Source organism: Propithecus coquereli, unplaced genomic scaffold, assembly GCF_000956105.1.
Source record: "Propithecus coquereli isolate 6110/MARCELLA unplaced genomic scaffold, Pcoq_1.0 Scaffold46, whole genome shotgun sequence".
Taxonomy (NCBI): Eukaryota; Metazoa; Chordata; class Mammalia; order Primates; family Indriidae; genus Propithecus; species Propithecus coquereli.
Window position 1 is genome coordinate 2,487,075 of NW_012150396.1, and position 24,911 is coordinate 2,511,985.

Below are 24,911 nucleotides of genomic sequence, written 5' to 3' on the forward strand. Positions count from 1 at the left end.
TGTAAAAATGTGTTTATTCACAATCCTTGAGAAATTACCATTCCTTCAAAAAATTCTTTATGAACAAAAAGCCAAGAAAAATTACAGTAGTAGCTTATGCCAAACCAAAAATATACATCTGATGTATACAAACTTTAAAAAGCATTAACACAGGCAATGTGAATATAGAATACCTTTAAAATATTTCCACTGACATAGCTATGACTCAAATTATTTTAAGACACATAAATAATAGCATTACCTAATGTATTATATTTACATATTTAAAGTCATATTTATTTCTATGAGATAAAAAAGGAGATAAAACTACAGATGTCATTGCTTAGCAGTTCAAATATTGAAAGGGCCACATGATTTTTTTAAGTACAGCAAGAACTCTTAGTTACTATTTATATCTGGACCTTCCTATATTTTTGAAAACATGCACTGTCATTGTTGAAAGAAAAAGAAAAGAAAAAAACACTAAGGAAAAACTGAAAAATAGTTTGCTTACTAAAATCATACTCAGTCCTCAGCAAAATCAAGGAAAGTAATTAGGGAGTGTTTTATATCCCTGGCCTTTTATACTGATATATAAACTTTAGAGAAAAGAATTAATTGGCTATCACAAAATGCAGTTATATATATTGATATACTTAGTTTTATCCCATTAAAGCACCTTGTACTACAAGGCAAAGAAAAGCTTAATAAAATCAATGGAACCTTTCATACCAGAAAGGATTTTATTTACTTTGAAATACCCGTATTACCTTTTTAGGTTTTCCTTTCTTAAATCATGCAGAGAATATGTTCTGTGTAAAATCTTTCTAAGATCATTCATTGGAAATATAGAATTTTAAAAAAATAATGGTACCTAGAAACTTAATACTATATATCAATTAACTTAGTCAATATAGTGGCATGTAAGATGAAGTGAAAAACCTAAATATATATATTTTCTTAAATATTATTTATGATTATCACCAACTTGAAATGTCCAAATTCTGAAACTTCATTTTTATATTATCCTTTGTTCAGACTGAATCGACGTTATCATACTAGGATGCGTAATACATGTAAAAAGAAGCCAACACTTTAGCATTTCTTAGAGTCATCTACTCAAATTAATTGTGCTTACTGTTAGATAATAAAATTCAAAGAAGTCATAGAAATAAATAATGCTAGAAAAAGGGAACACTACTCTAAATCTGACTCTGACAATCCTTCCTCACGTTCCCTTCACATCTGCTGAGAATTAACAAAAAAAAGTCTTAGTATTTTCCATAGTCAGATAATGAAATAAGCTTAATAAAGCATTCAAAGTAATACAATTTTTTTTTAAAGTGAAAATCTGTAATAGTAAACAGAAATGCTATAAAGAAAAGAGTTAAATTTAACTGGTAACATGACAGGACCATTAAATTGGTTTTGAAAGCAGAAGGCAGATGATGAAATTGCACTTAATTCTGAAGCAATTCAGATCTATCCTATCATCCCTACTCCTTTCTAATAAAATAAGCATTTACAACATGGTTTCTTACCTTCCCCTTACAAAAAGGCTCAGCATAACCATTTATACATTCTAGTTGGTCTTCAACATTTGGTCGTAACTGATATACAGGGTCACACTATTTTACCCTATCGAGTCTGTTGATCTGCATCAAATTGCCTTATGCCAGAATCAGACAGTTCTAACACAGGATTTACAAATCCAGAATACTCGGAATTGCCATTATCGTCCATTTCGGCACTAACAAAATCATTCTCCCACTCCAGCCCGTTGGAATCATCAGAGGCTGATGTAGGATTACTTCCAGTCTTCTTGCTGCTGTACTTAAGTGCTGCCCGGAGAATGTCTTCCTCTGTTTTGGATCGTTCTCTCATTGGAAGCATTCTGTTCATTCCTATGATTTGAACAGAGTTTTTAGAAATCTCAGTGAAGATAAAAAGCTATATTAAGAAACTTCCCAGTTTAGCATTATAGTTCTTATTTAACTATCAGACTTGATTGGTGAATTAACTTAGAGCCAGTCCCATGGAGGCCTTCTTAAGGGAAATTGTTGGGGTTTAATCTTGAAGTATGCATTAGATAAAAATAAATATTAATACACCAAAGGGCAGTTTTGATGCAACATTGATCATCTGATGAGATGAAATTTCTGAAGAGCCATAAATAAAACAGAATGGATGAAGGATTTCAGTTGCTATTAGTCTTAGATGTCCAAATTGGTATGTCTACCCAGATGATTATTTCATTTCCCAGAGAATGAAAATCACTCTAATGGTAATAATAACAACACACACTTTGCCAGTACTTACTAGGTTTCTATTAATGTTGTATGCCCTTTGTATATATTAACTAATTGAATCTTCAACATCTCTATAAAGTACAGTACTGTCATTATCCTCATTCTGTAGGTGAGGAAACTGGGGCAGAAAGGTTAAGTGATTTGTGCAAGGTCACACAGATAAAAAGTTGTGGAGCAAGAATTTTAATCCATTCATTCTGGCTCTAAAGTCTATGGTCTTATGCCATTTCTGACTGTACACCATCAACAAAGAAGAGATATCTTCAAGGGAAATTGTTAGATCTAATTCTGAACCGAATGCAACAGGTTGGTAAAGTGAAAGTGTAAAAAATTTTGGAAGAAAAAACAATGTCATTTTATTGGCAGAAGGAAAGGAGAAGGGACAGAAAAGAAATTTGAATTTGTAAGTACAGAATCAACACTGGTAACAGAATTAAAATCTAGGATTGGCAAAGGGATAAGAGAACATCCCTAGATACATTTAACAATTTTGTTTTCTGACCATCAAGAATCAGATCCTACTGTAATAAAAGAACATTTAAATCTGTACCACTGTCGTCTGTCACTCCTGAAAAATCACAAAGACTCAACCCAGTAAAGCAAGTTATTTCTATTGACAAGAAAAAATCTGAGCTAGATGCTAATATAATTTTGTGGATTTATATCTGGTGGATTTGTTTCTGTGGATTTATGTACATCAACCTAGAAGCAGATTTCCAGTGGTTTCTGTTCTTTACCTAGTCTAGTTTAATAGGTCTGTTAATAACTTGCATAATGACCTAGAAAGTTATCTTCAAATCTGACAATGTGGATGACAGACACAGTGATTAAAAGACCTGAAAGGCTTTAGAAATTGAACAAAATGCTAAAATTACAATAAACTTAAAGTCTCATGATTGGGATCCAAATATGCAATAATGTTAAGTACAGGATTGAAAAAGTGGTGTCTAGCTGAGAAGACTTAAGAAAGTTGATGCAATCTTTGATGAAGTTATTCAAGTTCCCTGTGTATCTGTTTTTTTTTTTGATAAAACAAATGGCTTGACTGGAGGATATCTAAGGTCTATTCTATCTCTAAATTCTATGAAATGTTTAATGCTTATTATTTTTTGTAAAGCTTTATATTCTATAACTGAGTCTTCTTTTTGGATTGCCTATTTCTTAAAGTGAAAATAAAAACTTGGGCATTATTCAGTGAAATAGCTTTTTTTAAAAAAAAATCAACATTTTAGCTATAATTTTGAGTACTTAATGTGTGCCATACACTGCATTAAAATTATGTGTGTGTGTGTGTATATATATATATATATATAAAATTTAATCCTCACAACATTCATCCATTCATTTGTTCAAATATTTATTGATTGCCTATTATGTGCCAGACATTTTTAGACCCTAAATATATAATAGCAAAAAATTATCTTTTAAAGTAGGTTTAGTATTCCCTTTTTACAATCAACAAACTAAGTAATCTACCTAATGTACTACAGCTATGAAGACATGCCAGCTAAAATTTAAACTCATATCTGAGTTACAGCTTCTGTTCTACCAAAAGTACTAACAATTAAATCACTAATTTATAATGAACTAAAAGTTAACTAACTTTTGGCTGTAGACTGCCCACAAGGGAGCAATAATCCTTCATATTGAGTAATATCATGGGCTGGAATATAAAAACCTTAACGAACATATATTTTCTAAATTTCAAGAAACAAAAACTAAGCAACTTTCTAAACAATTTATCAACAATGATAATCACTAATACAATAAAAATTTTATATGATTTTTCAAGGTCTTGCACTTATTTCCACTAAATAAAGTAAAAGACCAAGATAAAAGATTTATATATGCAGATTAAGTTCAACTTTTCAGGTAAAATTGTGAATTATAAAATACCTTCTTCATCTTCCCACTCGAGATCTAAGGATGTGCTGTCATCATTTCCACTAGTTGATTTAGTTTTGGTCATTAAATCACAGCTGCTTTCTGTATTTGGTGTCAAAACTGTGGCATCTGAGGAGAGTCCTAGAATATACACCAAATATAATTAAATGCTGTCATCTGTATTCTTTTACCACAACAGCCATTTTCTTTTGCAACAATTGTCTCTCTCTAAATATTACTATTCCTTACTATTCCTTCTAACTTCATAAGAAACTTCCTTCCCTCCTTCCTTCCCACCTATCCTCCCTCTTTTCCTTTCCTTCCTTCCTTCCTTCTTTCTTACCATCTAAACACAACAAACATGCAAATTTAAATGAATTCTAAACTTTTCAAATATGATGAACTCTAGGTAATATTTTTAACAGCCAATTATAAAGAGGGACGAAAACCAAAAAAAAAAAAAAAAAAAAAAAAAAAAAAAAAAAAGATAAATGAAAAGCAGCCTACATTTTCAAAAGGAACCACTACTACTATGCTTCCATTACTGGGAAGCATAGGAGTTTTGACTTTTGAAACTTGAGGAAACATTTTAATCTTATAAATCAATTTATAATAAGTAAAAATGTAAGTACACCTTTCTATTCTTCCTCTCACCTTTTTTTTCTTTTTTGGGAAAGGGGAGGGGTGGGATCATAGAAAGGCATGCTTGACTGCCTGTATGGATCTACAGAAAAAGCCTGAGATTTTTCCTTGCTCCAACTCCTTTTTAAAAAGGAAAGATGATGTTGTATAATTAATGACTAGTTAATTGATCTATCTGGGCAACACAAATTGAAGGGCAGAATGTTCTTCTATAGAAACAAAGCCAGAATCTGCAATCATCTGTTTATTGTGGCATAAAAAATTTCAATGTACAGAAAACACTTTAAAAGACTTACTACTACTTCGAAAAACTTCATACTGTGACTTTATATTTCTCAAACAAGATTCAAAGTCATCTTCTGGTCCTGAACTGTAATAAAAGTGAAATAATTTTTGTATATATTCACAGCAGATGCAACATAACAAATGCTTAAGTTAACAATGGCCTTTTGGTTTCAAGGCCTATCTCACACAAATTCGTAACTGTTGTACAGTTAGAATAACCTAATGAAAATAGGTCTTAATTTGGGGTAATCCTGAAGTCAAGTCTCCAAAGCTCAGCCATAAATCCAACTTTACAATTTACAATAATGAAGCATGATCAAGGTTCTCTGAATGAGTAGGGATACTCAAGGAAATGTGACACTGAAACATCTCTTCCAAAAAATGCTCACACATAAACGTTAGTATAAAGAAAGAGAGGGACTAAGAAAAACACAAACAATTAAGTTGTAAACAAGTCACCTGAAGGAATTCAGCTATTGTATCACTTTCTACATGGAAGAGGTGACCACTCTTAAAAATGCAATAAAGACAATGTAAATAAATAATGATCAGTTTTCAACTTAAACCAAATGCTCTTACTTCTTCCAAGACAGTGTCTTTTAGAAGCAATAACTTTTAGGGAACGCATAAACATGAATATGCATAAAAACATACTGAGGTGAACTGTGCTCTATGTGGAAATAAAATTTTCTACCACAAAGGGAAGAAGAAATGTGTTTCACTATTTACCTTTGATGTTCTCCATTGTTGGAAGGATGATATTGATGCACAATTCTCTGCCTTTCTTGCTTTAGAAACACAATGTAATATAACAAAATCACTCTGTTGTTAAATTATATTTTTTAAAACCACTCATATGATACCAAAAAGTATTTTTTCTAGTTTCTAAAAAAAAAAAAAGATCTTAAAGTTATTCTGCTGAACTCTTTTTCCTTAAATTCATCACTATTCAATTCTATATTCTCTTATGTATGTGTAGAATTTTTCTCAATTTAGTAGTGTATAATCCATAAGTGGTCAGAATATGAAGAGTATTATAAAAAAAGTTAACTTTTTAAACAAATTCTTAACATTCTTAGTACACCTAAGAACTTCCTAATAACTAGAAGGATGAGGAGAACAAAAGGAATAGTTAAAACAATACATAAAGTTCTATTCTGGGTGAAATAAGTAGCAATAAAACAAAGGATTTATAAGTCCTGGCTAAATTGACTCAGAAATAATAAAAGCAATTGACTAGGATTTAGAAGAACCTTCAGACTTGTGGATCTGATAATTATTAGCTTTATATCCCTGGCATGGCCTTTACCCTTTTGTTTCTTTATCTGCAAATTATAGATGGCTGTATTACTGACCTAGCAAACTCAGGGTTATTATGAAAATCAAATGAATTAGGGGGTGTCTGCGTATGTCTGTGTGTCAGTGTATGTTGTATAGACTGAAATGAGTTCCTGTTCAAATATTTAGTCAGGGAAGAAAAAACTCAGAGAACCCTGGAAATCACCCAAATGGATGCTGCATATGGAAGGCTTTGTCTTTAAAAGGCAGGCAGTAAACAAGTTATTACAGTAAAAAGAGTACCGATATTATAACTAGAAAAATACTTTTATTGCTTAGTAGAAGGTAAAAATTAATTTTTAAACTTTTCCATTATTTAGAACTGAATAAAAAACACTCCCTTATATAATTTAATTAGTCTTCTGAAACATCGAGAGCGAGAGAGAGACAGAGAAAACACACAGTTTATACGGAAATCACATAATAATATGATAGGCATGATTTTTCAGTTTCTCTAAGTTTTGTTACGTGACATGATCTTTGTCCTACGTCAGTTAACACTACAATAGTGACTCCATATGGGCAAAATATGGAAGAAGATACTAAGTAGGATACTGGCTAAGCACTACTGTGCTTGAACTCCGGCTCTGTCACTTATTAGCTGTAGGATCTCAAGCAAGTTATAAAACATATCTGCCTCAGTTTCCTCATTTATAGAACAGGGATTAAAAACACTATCTCCTAAAATTGTTGCGAGGATTAAACAAGGTAAAGCACATAAACTGCTTAGAATAGTCCCTGACACTTAGCCAGGGCTCCATGAATGTCTGTGAGGCATTATGATACTGCCATGTTATCATATAGCATGGTAAGATATGGTAAATCTGCTGCTTTCTCTGATAATATGCCAAAGATCTGTCAAGACCCAAATTCCCAGTCTCCCAAGGACACAAGATAAAGATGAGAAATAAACAAAATCCTTATAGGGCAAAATCACACAGCTTATCCAATTCTAGGAAGCACAAGAAATCCTAGCAGTTTAAGCAGTTTTTTTTTTTTTTTTTAAAAAAACAAACACCTCACACAACACTATGAAATGCTTTGGAAACTATACTTATACTTAAAGGCTAGTTTTGCAATGTTTTCACTCTAAGAGTGTATTTATTTTTCGAAAAGAATGCTGAATTTTGTAGCACAAAAATATACCTCTAGGATAAACAGGAATTAGCTTCTCCTCATCTAAAGCTAAATTGCATTGTGTATCAAGCATGTACATTCATGTTACTTCTAGCTGTTAAAGATTGATTAATTTGCCTTTAAAATTCCTAAGAGTATATGCATAAACACATTTGGTTATTAAACAAGAAGCCCTTGATTCTAGGGGGAAAAAAGTCCTAAGATCTGTCAGAGAAAATAAGGAGAAAAGCAACCCTAATATATGTTGGGGTCTTTTCCCCTCACCTCCAAGAGCTTTCGCTGTTTTGCTGCCCTGGCTGCTTCACGCTGTGCAGCGTATAAAGCTTCTTCTTCTAGTCTTAACTTCTCTTCTTGTAAGGCTAACTGTACATGAACAAAACGATAAGGATTAACAAAAATCAGAACCTGTCTAACTGCTCTAAAAATAAAATGTTTCTATTTATAAAATAAAAAATAAATTATTAAAAAATATTGATCTCTACAAAGCGTAACAGAATTGAAATTTTTGTGACTGTTCATTTCAATGTCTTTTACAAAATAACCCAAATGATATGAAACACATTATCGAATTCTTTAGAAATTGAGTTACAAAGCAGTAGCATCTAATTTGTATAAATACAGAACTGTTTCTTTAGAATGTATTATACAATGATCTCCATTCTCAGCAATCATTCCAACAGCTATCACCCTGACAAGTTTTACGGTTTTGGCCCTTGTAAGTCCAAAGCAAGATCTTTAAAACTAAAACCAATCATACCATCATCTACCAAAGTGAATTAAGCTTTCACAAAATTCATGTCTCTCCATCAAATTAACATCTCCTTAATTTTATTACTATAAAACATTCAAAAGTTACCTTCAAATTTAAGTTCTTGCCATTTATAACAGCATATAAACTGCTTTAGTGATATCTACTGCATGACAAAGCTAACTTAAAAGTCAAATTTCAACAGTCTTTTTTCCTTAGACTAATATTAGCATCTATTATGTACCTTAAGTTAATGTTTTTGAAATCACTAATTGGTACTAAACAGACATTTAAATGTATAATGGAATATGATTAATTCCATTTAGTCTAGTGATAGCAAAACTATAATTATAGGCCATTTCTATAAATATATTAAATAACTATAACACTTATGATTGTTAGAAGTACTTGGTTCACTGAGAATAAACCCAAGACAAACAAAACCACTTTAAAAAAAACTACTTATTGTGAAACAGTAATATTTTTAAAAGTTGGTTTTAAACACAGAGGTGTATATTCTTGCCAGAGTTCCTACTTGTGAATTAAGAAATTATTTTTTTAAAAGGATGTACTATCTTCATTTTTTGGCAGCATATGATTTCTGATAAATTAAACCAAATTATAATAGGCTGGAATAATTTTACTTTTAAATAATTTTCATCTGTATATCTAAATACAGATCCAATGACTATATGTAATACATGTAATGACAACTCTCCCCTATAAATGAAGCCTTATGATAACATATATTTAAGCCACACAAAAGACTATTTACCTCGTTTTGAATTTTCTTATCAAGATCTTTCTGTTTTTCAGCAATAGAATCATAATGCCTCTCTCTTAGGTCAATAATTTCTTCTTCAGTAAGAGGCCTAGGGGAAAAAAGGAGGGGACAAAAGAAAGAAAAAGCAAACAAACAAACAAAAAAGAAAACTTCTAATGAGTCTAAATCCACATAAAACACCCATAAAGCCAGTGAAATTCTGAAATTTAGCTGTAAAAAATGTATTCAAGCAATTTGATACAACTTCAATTGTTAAGAGTGAAGTATACATTCTAATACTTGCTATATTCTAGTATGTAAACTGAGAAGATGCTATATTATCAGAGTAGTTTTTAGCACTACAATCACCTTTTAAGAAATGTGAACTTAACTGAATTTCACTCTGGCTCTGCTTTACAACCAACCTATGGGTGTATACAATGAACTGTGTCCCAAAATGCTTTCACGAAATAGAAACTTCAGCACACTGCACTCAGACCTCAGCCCTCACATCATTCTGAACTCTTAACCCTCATCTTTACCCTGCTCCATCACTCTGGTCTCCCCAGGCCCTTGGTCCTTCCCTTTTCTCCCAGTCCATCTATCCCTGTCATCACCTGGCCTCACTCCACTGACAACCACCGTGGACACCGTGGCAGAGCTGACCTACTCTCTTACCAACATATCCACCGTCACGCACTCCTATCATTGCACCACATTCACTCAGTTTACTCATATTATGACTGTGGATGGTTTCCACGATTAGCCCTTTCTGCTGTGAGCTGCTAGAGAAAAACCAAGGTCAATTTGGCCCTCGGCCCCCAGCAACAGTCCATTTACTTACATGTAATCAACTCCCTCTCACATCCTACATTAACAACTTCAAAATCTTCACATACTCAAGTTCCTTACTCAAAACTTTTTTCTCTTAAGACAATTTCACCCCACTTTAAGAAATGGGGAGCGTCAACCATGAATTTCCTTAACTTCTTGCTATTCCCCCACTAACTTAATTCTATCCCCCACTTTCTTCCCTCCGTCCTCTAAAGAGGTAATGTTTCTTAACTTGTTCAGGGTCACCTATTACTTTTACACTCTTGATACACTCATCACTGAGGCCACCTCCCCTGTCCCACTCCAGAGAATTCTCTGGGGCATCGCTATATTAATTAGCACTTCTCTTTAATCTTTTTTTTTTTTTTTTTAAAGACAGGGTCTTGCTCTGTAGCCTGGGTTAGAGTGCACACTGTAACCTCAAATTCCTGGGCTCAAGCGATTCTCCTGCCTCAGCCACCTGAGTAGCTGGGACTACAGGTGTGCCACCAGGCTTGGCTAATTTTTTTCTATTTTTAGTAGAGACAGGGTCTCCCTCTGGCTCAGGATGGTCTTGAACTCCTGACCTCAAGTGATGCTCCTGCCTCAGCCTTCCAGAGTGCTAGGATTACAGGTGTGAGCCACCATGACTGGCCCCCATTTTTGATAATTGTAAGAATTTTAAGAATCACCAGCTCAGCTATTAATACTGATGTTCTTTCTTCTAATGTCAACACCATGTCTGGTTTTTAAATCCCAGTCTCTAGCACAGTGGTTGGCACATGATAGTTTCTTAATAAATCTTTGGTACACTAAAAAAGGAACATACATTCAAAATACAACATATAGTTTGTGACAATATTCTCTTGAAACTAAGAACTATTTTTTGACTTAAAGATAGATGTTTCTTTTTCAAGTAGTATATGTAAAAAATATTAAAAAGCTGCTAAATAAATTATAGCATCAAGGTTGTAGTTACTATTGAAAGATGTAAAAAGATTTAATAGATCTAGTTTGAGAATCTCATAAGGAAGGAAAAGGGGGAAAAAGTTAAAAAATTTAAAAGATATTTATAAATAGTAAATGGTTTTAAGAAAACTAAAAAACACATGACAATTAGGTTCTAGGTTCATAAATTCTTTAATGTTAAAAACAATCTGTTGAGATATTGAGGCATTACTTGCCTCAATCTTTCAGAAAGAAGAAAACTAAGGTTCTGAAATGTAAACTGTTCAATGCCTCAAAGCCAGTAAACGACAGAGCCTGAACTCTGAGAGAACTTCTTACAGTTCATATAAAAGTTATTATGTTTCTTTTTTTTTTTTTTTTGAGACAGAGTCTCACTGTGTTGCCTGGGCTAGAGTGCCGTGGCATCATCCTAGCTCACAGCAACCTCAAACTCCTGGGCTCAAGCGATCCTACTGCCTCAGCCTCCCGAGTAGCTGGGACTACAGGCATGCGCCACCATGCCTGGCTAATTTTTTCTATATATTTTTAGTTGTCTGATTCATTTCTTTCTATTTTTAGTAGAGACGGGGTCTCGCTCTTGCTCAGGCTGGTCTCGAACTCCTGAGCTCAAACAATCCGCCCGCCTCGGCCTCCCAAAGTGCTAGGATTACAGGAGTGAAGTTATTATATTTTTAAAGCCTTACCTATGACTGCTTCCTGGGCTCTCCCCCTGTATAAAAATTAATTAAACAATTAAAAAAATTCACTGGCTGAATTCTATTTAAGACAATTACATTTTTATTTAGCCAAAAAATTTTCTACATATGTATTTTTATCACAGTAAATAAATTTCATTATTGAAAGTGTTTGAAACAAAAAGCTTTAAAATTTTACTATTTTTCAAAGGTGAAATTTAGTTTAATATGTAGCTTAATTATGTAACTACCATTTGCTAGACATTTCTTAATTTTTTCTAACAATTATTTCTTATATACCAAACGAACTGGGTCAGGATGGTACTAGACAATATATTCTCCATGTCCTCATCATTTGCAGTTGACCCTCATTATCTGGATTCCATATTTGTAAATTTGCCTACTTGCTAAAATATACTTGTAAGCTTTCTTGGCCACTGGAGGACACGCACAAAGCAGTGAAAAATCTGAGTTGCCTAACAATGCGCATTCCTAGCTGAAGCAGAACAAGATGGCCCTCTACCTTCTTGTTTCAGTTTTCATACTGTAAACAACTGTCCATTTTACAGTCTATGTAGTGCCATGTTTACAGTTTTATGCTTCTTTGTTGGTGATCTGCTGTCTGAAATAACCCCCTAGTATAGTACCGAAGTGCTGTCTAGTAGTGTTCCTAAGGGCAAGAAGGCTGTGATATTGCCTTTTTGGAGAAAATATGTATGTTAGTAAGTTTTGTTCAGGGATGAGTTAGTGCTGTTGCCTATAAGTTCAAAGTTAATGAATCAACAATATATATGAAGTAAAGTGTCTTAAACAGAAACACACAAAAAGAAGTTTATATTATATACTCATTGGTTGACCACTGGCTTACAGGAACCTAACCCTGCATTTCCCCTAGGAGTAATGCTTCAATATTCACTAATTTAGCATTTATGGTGACTTTATAGAACATAATTGCAACAAATAATAAAAATCAACTTTTTGTTTTCTTTCATAGGATTATAAATTATCTATAGTTTTGTCCTCCACAGCAAACCATAACTATTTTAAATATTGATTCAGGTTTATGCATATTTTTTACACATTTAAACTATTTTATTTATAACTGACAGTTAAAATATATGATTAAGTTAACAGCAGGAATAAAATTCCAAATGGTCCAAATTAGTTTAGGAAATAGTACAACTAAACAGGATGACACTCAACTAAACTAAACACAAAATATGACATGAGACAGGAAAAAGTGGTTAGCAAAAACAACAACAAAAAGCCCTCAACCAACCAGCCAAATAAAAAGCATCTTAGGAAAACACATGGAATCACAAGTTCTTATGAAAAGCAGTATGATGCTGGAATGAACTATGCTGGAGGCTGGAAGAACTCTTATATTTAGTACTTGTCAGAAGCTTTAAAAATATGCGTCCAGTGTTTGCTTAAAATTTTTAAAAGAGAAAGACATGGAGATTAAAATGAGCTTTGAGAAGGGAAAGAAATAGGTTCCATGAAAATGGGTTACATTTTAGTGGGAAAACAAAAGCTAAAATAGTTTCCAAAATGTGTTCTACCAGATGATAAATACGTATTATTATTTTAAAAAGGAATTTATACCTACATTCATGTGGGAAATGCTGAGTTGAACAAGTTTAAATAATTTTGTTTAACAATAGTTCTTCTCAGAACCTTTTATATGCTAATTTATGATTTGAGACTAATATTCCAAATACATTCTGAGAAGTGCTGGGCTAAAGAATAATTTAAATTTTTAAAGGAAAGGTTTAATACATTTTCTTCTTTCCTTAGGAAACAAAGATGACAAAAGGTCAGAACTTGCAGTGTTCTTCTGGTCTAACTAAATTTAGAGATGTAGAAAATAGGCTCCAGGGAGGTTAAGTAATTTGCACAAACTTATACAATTAGTGAAGGTGGAAATTAGCACACAAACCAAAGCTCTTCTAGCTATACCAGTGCATAAGAAATATATACCACATTGCTTCTTGGCTAAGATCAAGTGTAGACATGTACACTACATTTTGCTGATTCTAAAGTGTATTTTTTTTTTCATATTTTAACATTTCTGTATTTGGGATACATCTTAAAATTGGCTGAGTTTTATATGAGATGAAATACAGAAAATCAACATAAAAGATAACAGACAGGAATTTATGCATGTTTATTCTACAGTTTCTGACTTTAACCATTATCTCTTTTTCCTTTCTCATGTCATATTTTGTGTTTAGTTGAGTGTTATCCTGTTCTGTAGTACTTTTATTAGAAGAGATAACGGTTAAAGTCAGAAACTGACTGTAGAATAAACATGCACAAATTCCACACTCAGAAATCTACGAAAATTATAATTAAAGAAAGAGTCTATTCTGGATTGTTGAGGTATTTTACCCACGTAATGGCAAGAGATTAGAAATATCACTTTTTGAAGTTTAAGTTCCATATAATTCTTTAAAACCTGTATGTGTGGGTGTATAGTATTACATATGTTACATGCTAAAAAGTTCTGCATTCTTTGTTAAATTAGTAAAAGAAGGAAATGATACAGAAAAGACTAAAAAGTAAACATAAAAACCTGAAATTAAAACTCTAAAACAAAATTTAAAAATATTGCAAAAATAATTAATTATTAGAACTAATGAGATGATTAATGAGAATAACAAATACAGGTTTTATACTGCTATGGAAATACTTACTTCATCACTTTCTACTAGATTCTCAAACTGAAAGAACAAAAAAGTAAGTGTTAGGAGGGATATCTATCTAAAGTACATATCTCACAAGAAATTTTTACCTTAAAAATAATATACCTTAATATTTATGAGATATTTAAGTGCCTTTTTATATATCATCTCATTTGATATTTTAAACAATCCTACAAAATGGCCAAAGTAAGCAAATATACAATAGTATATTTATGACTTTATAAGAATGAAAATCAAAAAGGAGAATTACAGTAATTTTCTACCTAAATCAGAACTAAAACTTTCACCTGAATTGAATATTTCATACAGGTATTTTAAATCCACACTATCAGAATTTTCCACTTCAGTTCAAAACAAATTATTTAATGTCAGAAGGAAAATTACTCAAGAAACAGGGACTAAAAAGATAACCAAATAAAAATTTCTCTAAGTGTTTATAATTATTCATCTAGTCATTCATATAATTATTTACTCAACATCTACTAGATGGTAGTCACTGTCCTCATATACAATGTCTTTCTAGAGATAGGAATGTTAACGATTCCTGTAATGTAGTTAATGCTATTATGTCAATGACCTAATGAAAGTCATTAGTATTAAATTATATTATTAAAATATTTGCATTTTAAATATAAATACTTGATAAACAACCACTTGAAAGAAAGAAAAGTATTTTATTGTTAATATTGTTTTGTTTAAAGACTGAGAGAAAACAATGAATTCAAAAAGTTCAGAAAATTAAAGAATCTCTCTAAAGAGATTATAAAACTGTTCAAAATTATTATCTTTATTTTTTTTTACCAGTTGTGATTTTTAAAAAAACTAATTTCTGTTTTACATGCCTCCTTATTAATACAGAAGGCAGTGAAGTAGTGTTCAAACTTTGGAACCAGGTAGTTTTGGACTGGAATTTAGGTTCTGCCACTTAGAGGTTTTGTAATATAGCCCAATTTCTTCACCTGTCTAAGCCTCTAATTTCTCATCCATATAATAGGGTGACTACCACCTGTTTACAATAGAGTTGTAGCAAGAATTATGTGCAATGACATTCTTAACCCATAATGGAACCAGAGTGGCTGGTTCACAGTAGAGAATGAATAAATGACAGCATCTGTTATTATGTTTTATAAACAAAGATAAAGTGACTCAGTGATTCTGCTGTGGAGTTGCTTAAAATCAATTTGTTGCTTTGATTCTGCTACACTTCCCTGCTGGAGCAGGCCAACTATCTTTCCTTATAACTGCTGTCATAGTGAGCCACGGTGACTGATAGAAGAATACCTGCAGCCTGATTTGTGTAGGGGAAAAAAAAAAAAACCAAAAACCAAATCTTTAGAAGAACAGGACCTTCATCTGCAAATTTCTCCCTATTTACTCCTCCCTCCCACTGCCGCAATTCTTTCGCTCTTCACTAGCACCAACAATATTGAAATACAGTCTATACTAAATTTGGGTCCAGATCCTTCCCCCTTAACAAGGACAAAAAAAGTCCCTTCTGTCCTTCTGAAGCTACTTTTAATCCAATCAAATTCATGACTACTTACCTCTATAGTTAAGTGCTCACCTCTTGAACACGTTCTAAAATACTTGGATCTGGGAAGAAAAACAGAAACACAACTCTAAAATGGAATTAATATGGTGGCACAAAAACATTTTCTTAAGAGCAACTTTAAATTCTCTAATATATAGTATCTTACATTTATAAAAAGGAACAACCAAATTTACCTAAGAAAACGGTCCAGATTTTTAAACTTTGTTATGAGTTTAAGTGTTTAGTCAATCAGCATTTCTTTCTATTGATACTAATATTTACTAAACCTGTAATAATAAATTAATTTATTTACTATATGGAACAGAATACATTTTAAAATTTATCTTATTTTTATTATATAAAGTAAAATACCTTGTTAAAAATACTGATATGTTAAATAATATATAATAAAAGTATATTCCCAATTTTGTTAAACATACATAAAACATCAAAAATCTAAAAGGATATATGTCAATATGCTAAGAGTAGTTATCTCTGGATGGTGGAAGCATATATCTTTATATAAGGCTTTTTATTCTGTTCCCATGACCTCACAAATAAAAGAAGAAAAACAATGCATATACATGTCAACCAAACAATCCATTACATTAATTTTTCCAACTAGGGCCAATTATTGACTTTTATTTTAATCATTCTCTTTAGCTCTTACTAGAGAAACTTACATGTAGTCAAGCAACAATCTTCTTTATTATATCTGCACCCAAGATATGTCTGTACTCTAACTACTACAGTATCAAAATTGGTATAGGATAGAGCCACTCAAACTGCTTTACTACTGAAGTGCCAGCAGATTATAAGACTTTCACCCATAATGTGGTTCCTGTCATAGCTGCCAAGAGTGATGGCAGAGAACTCCACCCGCCACATGCCTCACCCATAGGGTTCCAAATTCTAACTAGGGGTTCCTAACATGTTAGGATTCTTGGACAGAAAATGGGATAAAACAGGGATGGTTAATGGGCACAAAAACATAGTTAGACAGAATGAATAATATTTGATAGCAAAACAAAGTGACTTATAGTCAACAATAAGTTATGGTATACTTTAAAATAACTACAAGAGTGGAATTGGAATGTTCCTAACACAAAGAAATGATAAATGCTTGAGGTGATGGATGCCCCAATTACCAATTTGATTATTACATACTGTATACCTGTATCAAAACATCACATGTACCCTGTAAATATATACAACTATTATGTACCTATAATAATTAAAAATTAGAAAAAAAAAAAAAGAAATGAGAAGAGGTCACAATGGTTTGTATTATGTGTATATGTGTGTATGGAGGGGACTGATTTAGTGAAAGAGAAAGCCATATTATCATGACTGAAAAATAAAAACAGCAGTGAAATTATAGGTACTATTTTTTCTGCTACAATCTTTATCTGCTGATAGATGCAAAGGTGTGTTATTGTCCATTAAGAGATCACTGGTAAAAAGCAAAGAACTTGGTATTGGCATCCCATAGATCTCATGGAACATAGTCAACATAAACACAATATCCTTAATTCTCTAACTACCTAATGCCTCTTCTCTCCTCTCTTCCTCATCACTCAAACAAAAACAGAAATGAGTTGAACCTTCCAGTAGCACTGTGTTCTGGCATTAGGACTCCTACACATAAGTGCTGTAAGCTTCTCTCCTAGCAATCATCACTCTCTTCCCTGAATGAAGAATCAATCTTTAATTAATCTATTTCCTCTTCCAGGTTTACTAAGTGGTAAAATTGAATAATGAAATAAAGTTCAGTAATACTAAGTACCTTAATATAAGCCTTCAGTATGACTTGACTACTATAGCAAAGCCTAAAGCTAAGGGAACATTGTCCAAACCAAGGGAAGTAACAGCGGCACTACACTTACATCAGATTGCAGAACACTGTATTCTCTTCCAACGATACATAGGTATTACAAGCTCACTTTAATAGAAGCCAATAGGGTTATCTATTGTCAGTGTCTCCCTTTTCTGTCCCCTCTGTCCATACCCAGCTACAATGAGGACAATCATGTTCTTACATGACTCTGACCCCCTGACCAAGTTAGACCACAGTCAATCCCCAAGACCTCATTTGATTGGTTCTAGGTTATATGGAAACTGAGCAGGGAGAGACAATATACTCCTGGGAGCTCTAGAGAGCTTCCTGACAATCTGCAATGAGAGGAATGAAATCAACTGAAAAAGTGCTCTGACAGCACTGAAGTCATCCCTAAGGACCAGCTGCATCTCTGCCTTGCTCACAGTTTGGTTATTACCTGAGAAAGCTAATATCCCTATAATAAATTCTACCTTTGCCTAAGATAGTTTGATCTGGGCTTCTGTCCCCACAACCAAAGTCCTAAGTAATAAACAAACATGAGTCTAAGTGATATAATGACAAATGAGCAAATTAAGAATAGCAATAAACAATTAAAATGGAAGATAATAAAAAAGCAAAATAAGTTTAGAAAAAAAATCCAAGCTTTCCTTTTAAAATGGATCACACTGAAACCTTGTTCATGAAGGGTATATACTGACTCCTGCAACTGTAAAAACTAAGATTATATTGATAGATTAATGTAAATATTCAATTTGGCAAACTCAGGGGCAACATTTTTATCAGAGGAGCTTTATCTTGTGATTTATCTGAAATAAGAAATGTTTTAATACATTTATATATTTATGAATTACGGATGTCTACTTTTTATGTATTCAAACATTGTTGGTGCCTGCATAGAACCCCCAGATGTGTGCAGGAAATAATCAACTACCCTGATGTTTTATATTTTCTACCTCACAGTTTTATTCTAGAGTAAGGAGTGAGGCTCTTAGCAATCCTTCCCTACTTGCTCCGAGGTAAACATGAGGATACAAGTGAAGGGGAAGCAGAACAACTGGGGAGAGGAAAGGAGACACTTAACTATTTCAGTGCTCAGACTGAGAAGACTGAGCTCATTAGTATATATGAGCCAAATAAAACGCTTTTCTTTATAAATTATCCAGCCTCAGGTATTTCTTTATAGCAACCCAAATGGACTAAGACAAACCTGATATTATCTATTGGAGGGTAATAATTTACCAAAAACATTAACATACTAACATCTATGAATGAGTTAAGTTTTTTTGACATTCAAATAGCTTCAATATTAATCTTTTAATGCTTTTCTCACTGATTTGTATTCTGACATGATTTTTCTGAATGACAGAACAAAGAGTGATATTATAGATGCCCAAATATAGAATTGCATATAATACTGAGTATATAAATGGACATTATGTTGCACATTTGAATGCCATGTAATATCAACATGATGTCAAAGAAGGAAAAAAGATTGTGAAATTTAGCTGTAGGAAATAGGAAGCAGATGGAAGTTGTTGAGAAAGGGAATGTTAAGATCCAGTATGGGTTTCAGAAAGTGTAACTCTTGACAGGAAGGGAGGATGGGCTGAAGCATGAAAGATCCAGGAGGGAGAGCAGTCTGGAAGCTGCCAACTAGGCAACTTGAAAAGCAATATTTGAGGCAGAAGTACAGAAGAAGGAAATAGGTTCAGTATGTATAAGAAGAGACTGAATAAAATACATAGAGATTAAATTGAATAATATCCAAGGGTATGTCTTCAATAGACAATCAAAAAAAATTTGAAATTTGGAAGTGGTGGTGTTGAAATCATAAGAATAGATGAAATTTCTTCAGGGGTAGACAGTGTGAAGGGAATTAAATAAAAAAGAGAAATGACAGAGGAAAACTCCCACATTTAATAGGCAGAGTAAGAACAGCCAGGAGAGAACAGGAAAAGAAAACAAAAATGATGTTGCAGAGGTCAAGTGCATAGCTTCAAGAAAAAGAGAATTGCTATGTGTCCATTTGGGGGTTACCAAAAAAGAAAAAAAAAGTACAAAGTAAATAAATAAAAAAGAAGAGTAGTTTATTACATAGCATAAAGTGTCAGGTTGTTGAGACAAATACCTAAAATCTTCTAGTGACAAAATACAAGATAATGCACTGAGAGAGACAGCAGCCAAATGTTTATCTACGTAATGAAGAGCAATGAGCTGTTAGTGGTTAAGAATAAGAGCTCTGAATTTAGAGGGACCTGGGCTGCAATCCCGGCTCCGCTATGGTGGGCAAGTTAAACTTTCTAAGCTTCAGTTTTCAACCTATAATGTATATAATAATAGTACTTATCCACCTCATAGGATTGTGGGGAGGAATAAATGAGATAATGTAAAGTACTTAGAACAGCCCTGGCACATAGGAAGTAACTGAATGTTGGCAGCTATTATTAAAATCACTTTTACTAGGAAAGGAAAAGCAAATCATTGTTAACTATTGCCTGAAAGGTACTTTGCTGCTGGAGCCAGAAGGCCAACAAATGTTAAATATCAATAAAGATATAAAACACGATCATACCTTTATATAAAAACAGTAGTACATCTTAACTGGAACCACCGTGTGAAATTATACAGTGATATAAAGATGGGAATCAAAATACAACACAATGAAACTTAATTGGGTCTTCAGTATGAGGGGAAAAGAAAACCTAAGAAAGGGACATGATAAAACTCTACATGAAAGATTCACCCAGATAAACAGAAGAACTGATCAGCAGATGATGCCCTGTAGAATGTGTTGGTAGGCAATACTCCTTAGTGAAGAAGTATGACTCATTAAGATGTTTAAATTTTCTTCCTTAAAGATATTTAATCTGCTCTGCTTTAATCACCAAATAACATACCTCAACACTGATATTTATATCTTGACTGGTCAAACAGAAATTTAGAATATACAATACTAGAGTTACCTAGTATTTTATAAATTTAAAAGATCGGTAATTGTGGTTTTAAGATTGAATAGTGTAAAGTGAGTGATCTGATTTGGAGATACCCCTGGGAAATCTGCAAGGCTAAGAGACCAAGCCTTAGATCATAAAGCATTCCTGTGACGTCCAGCTAGATCAGGCTTAAAAAGGCAAGGATGCCCTCTTCTAACTGTGGTTACTACAGTGACACATAAGACCAAATCAAGTTTTTGTGATTACTCCTAAGCTTTTTCATCCTTAGAAGATAGTTTACTAGTTAACTATTGAGACCTATGCTTGAAAGAAAATCAAAGGTAACAGGTGATGAAAAAAAAAATAATTAAAATGATAGCCAAAGTTCAATTTTATTATGCAAATAACTGTATCTACCTGTCTCTACATACTTACTGGAAGCTGTTAGCACAGTATCAAAATCAATGTTAATAAGTTAATCAGAAGATTCAAGTAATGGAACTGTAAAAACCTATGTTTATGGATTAAAAGTAACAGGATCAATATCACCATTACATGGTTTTAGATGACAGTGTCCACAATTCACAGACTCTCCTTGTCTCAACAGGACTTGTTCAAGGAGTTTTGCCTATAGAGTATACATCCAACTACAGATCGAGTATACTTAATCGGAAAAATCCAAAATCCAAAATGCTCCAAAATTCTTTTTTTGAGTGCCAACATGATGCTCAAAGGAAATGCTAATTGGAGAATTTTGGATTTTGGATTTTCAGATAATGCGAATGTTCTAAAATATGAAAAAAATTCAAAATCCAAAACACTTTTGGTCCCCAAGCATTTCAGATAGGAGATACCCAACCTGTATTATGTTTTTATGGCATATCTACAGACAATTAACACTCACAGTGATTCACTGATTTCCTCCTGCTGCTTCCCTATGGTGCCGAGCTCATGTGCTCAGGGAGTAGAATCTACAATTTTAATGCTATACTCTAAGGAAAACATAATTAGTTTGTAAAATTACATGAAAAAAGCCCCAAATCCCACAGATATCATATAATGCCAACTATAGTTTTTTTCTTAACCATTTAGAATGTAAGAAACTTTTTTAAAAGTTAGAATTTAACACAAGTTGTGTTAGAATTTAATACAACACAACTACAAATTATAATAAAGCCAAAGACTGTGTGTCATCTTAGGCAAGTCTACTCAAGCAGCTCGACTTTATGGTTGTATTACCCCACAAAAATTAGAAGTACATATGTTAGACGATTCTGGCTGACAAGATAAAACAGCTGTCATGTCCCCCTGAACAATAAGAGCCCATAAATCAGGGAAATCAAAATATTAAACTAAGCACAAAATCTGAAAATCCTTACTCTTCCATTCTAGGAATACTTAGTGTAAAACCTTAGCTACTTTATATCAAAGAGGTGTGACACAGTGCCCAATGAATGAATGAGAAAATCATATTTTAAGATCTCCATTACCAAATGATTCAAATTATACATAATTTGGTTTTAGTTTGTCTATGCTGGACACCTTATTACCTAATAATGCTGATTAAATGGGATAAATCCTGAAACTTTAGGAATCTGTTTCATAAAGGGAAAATACTCTTATTCCTTACACAAAGTGGCTTGACTCAGATTTTCAATTCTAGGTTTGAATTCCTGGGGGATATTTAATAACAACAACAACAAAGTCAACCCCAAAGGAATCTATTCTAACTTTTTCAATATCCCATGAAATAAAAAACCACAAAAATGGAATTTTGAAATTCTAGTATTCTGTGTATGTTGTGCACAGAAAAACCTAAGCATGTCCCAGTTTTACTCAAGAGAAGCAGAGTTCAGGACTGCGATTTACATAGTGTTACACAGTGTGTGGGGAGCAATTAAGACATGGCATTCCTCTTGAAATTTCAAAAAATTAATAGGAAAAAGCTACACACTGCCTCTCTTGTTATCGGCACCAAGAATCTGAATGCTCTCTGGAAACCCGGCAATGTGCCAAGTCTTTGTACCTATCAAAGAGTTCATCACTGTCTGGAACCTTATTTTACTCCAGCACCCAAATGACTTCTACATAAAATCCATCTGAGGCATCAACTTCAGAGCCAGATCCTCACCTGCTCTATCAGGAATAAAGAAAGGGTCAAATGCAGAGATACCAGCTTTAGCATTAAACCCAAGCTCTGCGTAGGGTGTGTCCAGGTGACCTACTGCCCACTAGCCCGAGGGTGCCGCTTACTTTCTCGAGATGACGTCTCCTGTAACTCCTTCCCCGCATGACAGGGCGCCTGGCAGGAGTCTTGCTGGAGGTGACAGGAGTGACACCCCGCCCCCTCCTCTACCTCTTTCCGGAGGAGGCCCTGAGACCGGCCCCCCGCCCTGACCAGGGCCTGCGCGACGACCACCCGCTCGACGTCTGTTAAGCCTGGAGTGCAGTGGGGCTCTCGGCTCCCACCCCACGCTCGTTGCGGGACGGGGAAAGGGGTTCCTAGTCCGAAGCCGAATAGGAGGAGCCACCAGGGGCCGGGCCCCTCCCCCGCGGTCTTACCCTCCGCCGCCGCCTACACGCTGCAGCCGCCCCGCTTCCTTGCGGAGCAGCCCGAAGCACTGCGTCCAGCAGCAGTTCCCCATCGCATGCCTCCCAGGCGCTGCTGCTCTTCCGCCTCCCGCTCAAAGCCCAAATCCAGGCCCGGCAGCCGCATCCGCGCGGCGCGAGCCAAAGTGGGGTTCCGGGACGGAGGGCGGACCGGCCGGAGCGCGGCGGCGGGAGGGTCTCAGGAGACGTGAGGGATAAGGCGCCCGGAACAAAGGCGGTGGTTACTCCGGCGGGAATCGCGCCACCGCCGCGAGAGGGAGGAGCGCAGGGCTGCGGGCACTGGACCCCCTCGCTGTCCGCATGGCCCCTGTCGCCTCAGCTCCCAGGCCAGCACTAGTGACCGCCTCCAGCTGCCGAGGAGGCCAGTCCCCGCGAGCCGTAAGCCCGGCCCCGCCTTCCAGCGCGCCCAGGCCCGCGCCTCGACGCCGACGCCGCCACACCCCCGGCCTCTCCCGGGCCCCAATTGGGCGCGCTTTCTCGGCGGCCCCGCCTCTTCCGGAGACCGGTCCTTACGTCACTTCCGCCAGCGACTGCTTCTGAGGCTTCAACCGTGGAGGTATCTCGATTCATGAGTGTGAATGTTGTTCGTTGGACCTTGACCTGACTAGAAAATTTCCTCCTCTCCTTGCAGTTCCCAGCCTCTTAGTCCGGAGCGCGCCGAGTGTCGCAAAGTTAAGGCTTAACCTTCGAACTTTGTACCGAATAACATGAAGAAAACTCAGGCCTCCTGACTTGTGTTCCTGCCATGGTACAGTACTGCTTACCCAACCCCTGTGTTTGGGCATGGATATAAAATCGGTAAAGACCATAGTCAGATATATTCTGATAATATTTATGTGTTTAATTCACCACCTACAGAGAGTTCTTTTATGTGACAGTTGGCCAGGCAGAATATTCAATTTACCGGTAAGAGACACACACACTAGATTATCCTCAGTCATGGCCATTTAATGTCAGCTTGCTGAAGACACCCCACCTGCCCGCCTTCCAGGTGGCAGAACCTCTCTCCTTCCCCATCCCTTTCAAAATGCCCTTCTCTCTGGTATTTTATTCTGAAGTTGAAGGGAGAGTTTTTCTCATAAACGCTCTGGCGTTATCAGGATGCAATGTGTACCTCCAACTGTCTTCTGGATTATGTGGATCCAAATCTGAATCTCTTCTCTTTGGTCAGAATTTCTTCTCTATTGGCTATTTATTACTTTTTGTTTTGAGACAGAGTCTCATTCTGTCACCCTGCTAGAGTGCAGTGGCGTCAGCACAGCTCACTGCAACCTCAAACTCCTGGGCTCAGGTGATCCTCCTCCCTCAGCCTCCCTAGTAGCTGGGACTACAGACATACACCACTGCATCTGGCTAATTTTTTTCAATTTTTTGGTAGAGATAGGTCTTGTTCTTGCTCAGGCTGGTCTTGAACTCCTGAGCTCAAACAGTCCTCCCACCTCAGCCTCCCAGAGTGCTAGGATTATAGGCGTGAGCCACCACGCCTGGCCTATTTACTTTTATCATTTTGAGATCAGTTGTTACTATGTGTGTTCTAGAGGTTGTGATCCCTGCTCAGGGAAGAATTCTGTGCTTTCCATTACCACACTGGTCCAAACATGAACATAAACTCATCTTTTTAATTCATTGGGTCATAGTTTAGATTACCAAAACTTACACAGGATACTAGATATGACCACTATAAAATGTAGATAATGAGGTAATAAAATTTATCTTTGTTAGGATAAATGATTAAGCACCTATCAAGTGCT

At 34.9% G+C, this 24,911-nt stretch overlaps 1 protein-coding gene across 2 annotated transcripts; it reads right to left on the bottom strand.

Annotated features, from left to right (window-relative positions):
- AP1AR (adaptor-related protein complex 1 associated regulatory protein) lies at window positions 1-23,547 on the bottom strand. 2 transcript variants are annotated; one of them, XM_012655101.1, is made up of 10 exons: window positions 23,113-23,547; window positions 15,791-15,839; window positions 14,238-14,264; window positions 11,551-11,576; window positions 9,098-9,194; window positions 7,839-7,937; window positions 5,829-5,887; window positions 5,111-5,184; window positions 4,185-4,313; window positions 1-1,883 (listed from the first exon to the last, which is right to left on the bottom strand). In XM_012655101.1, exons 1-10 carry the CDS (start codon window positions 23,193-23,195, stop codon window positions 1,618-1,620), a joined length of 909 nt encoding a protein of 302 aa, XP_012510555.1. In that variant the 5' UTR covers window positions 23,196-23,547; the 3' UTR covers window positions 1-1,617. The 2 variants fall into 2 exon arrangements, with proteins under 2 accessions (XP_012510555.1, XP_012510556.1); XM_012655102.1 differs by lacking the exon at window positions 7,839-7,937 and having other exon boundaries at window positions 355-1,883.
- Between the last annotated feature and the right edge of the window lie 1,364 nt (window positions 23,548-24,911).

Coding starts and splice junctions, on each gene's coding strand:
- AP1AR (XM_012655101.1), bottom strand. CDS start 23,195: ATGGGGAACTGCTGCTGGACGCAGTGCTTCGGGCTGCTCCGCAAGGAA. Junction 11,577..14,237: donor ATCTAGTAGAAAGTGATGAA/GTAAGTATTTCC, acceptor ATTTTTATACAG/GGGGAGAGCCCAGGAAGCAG. Junction 1,884..4,184: donor CGAGTGGGAAGATGAAGAAG/GTATTTTATAAT, acceptor TTCAAATCATAG/GAATGAACAGAATGCTTCCA.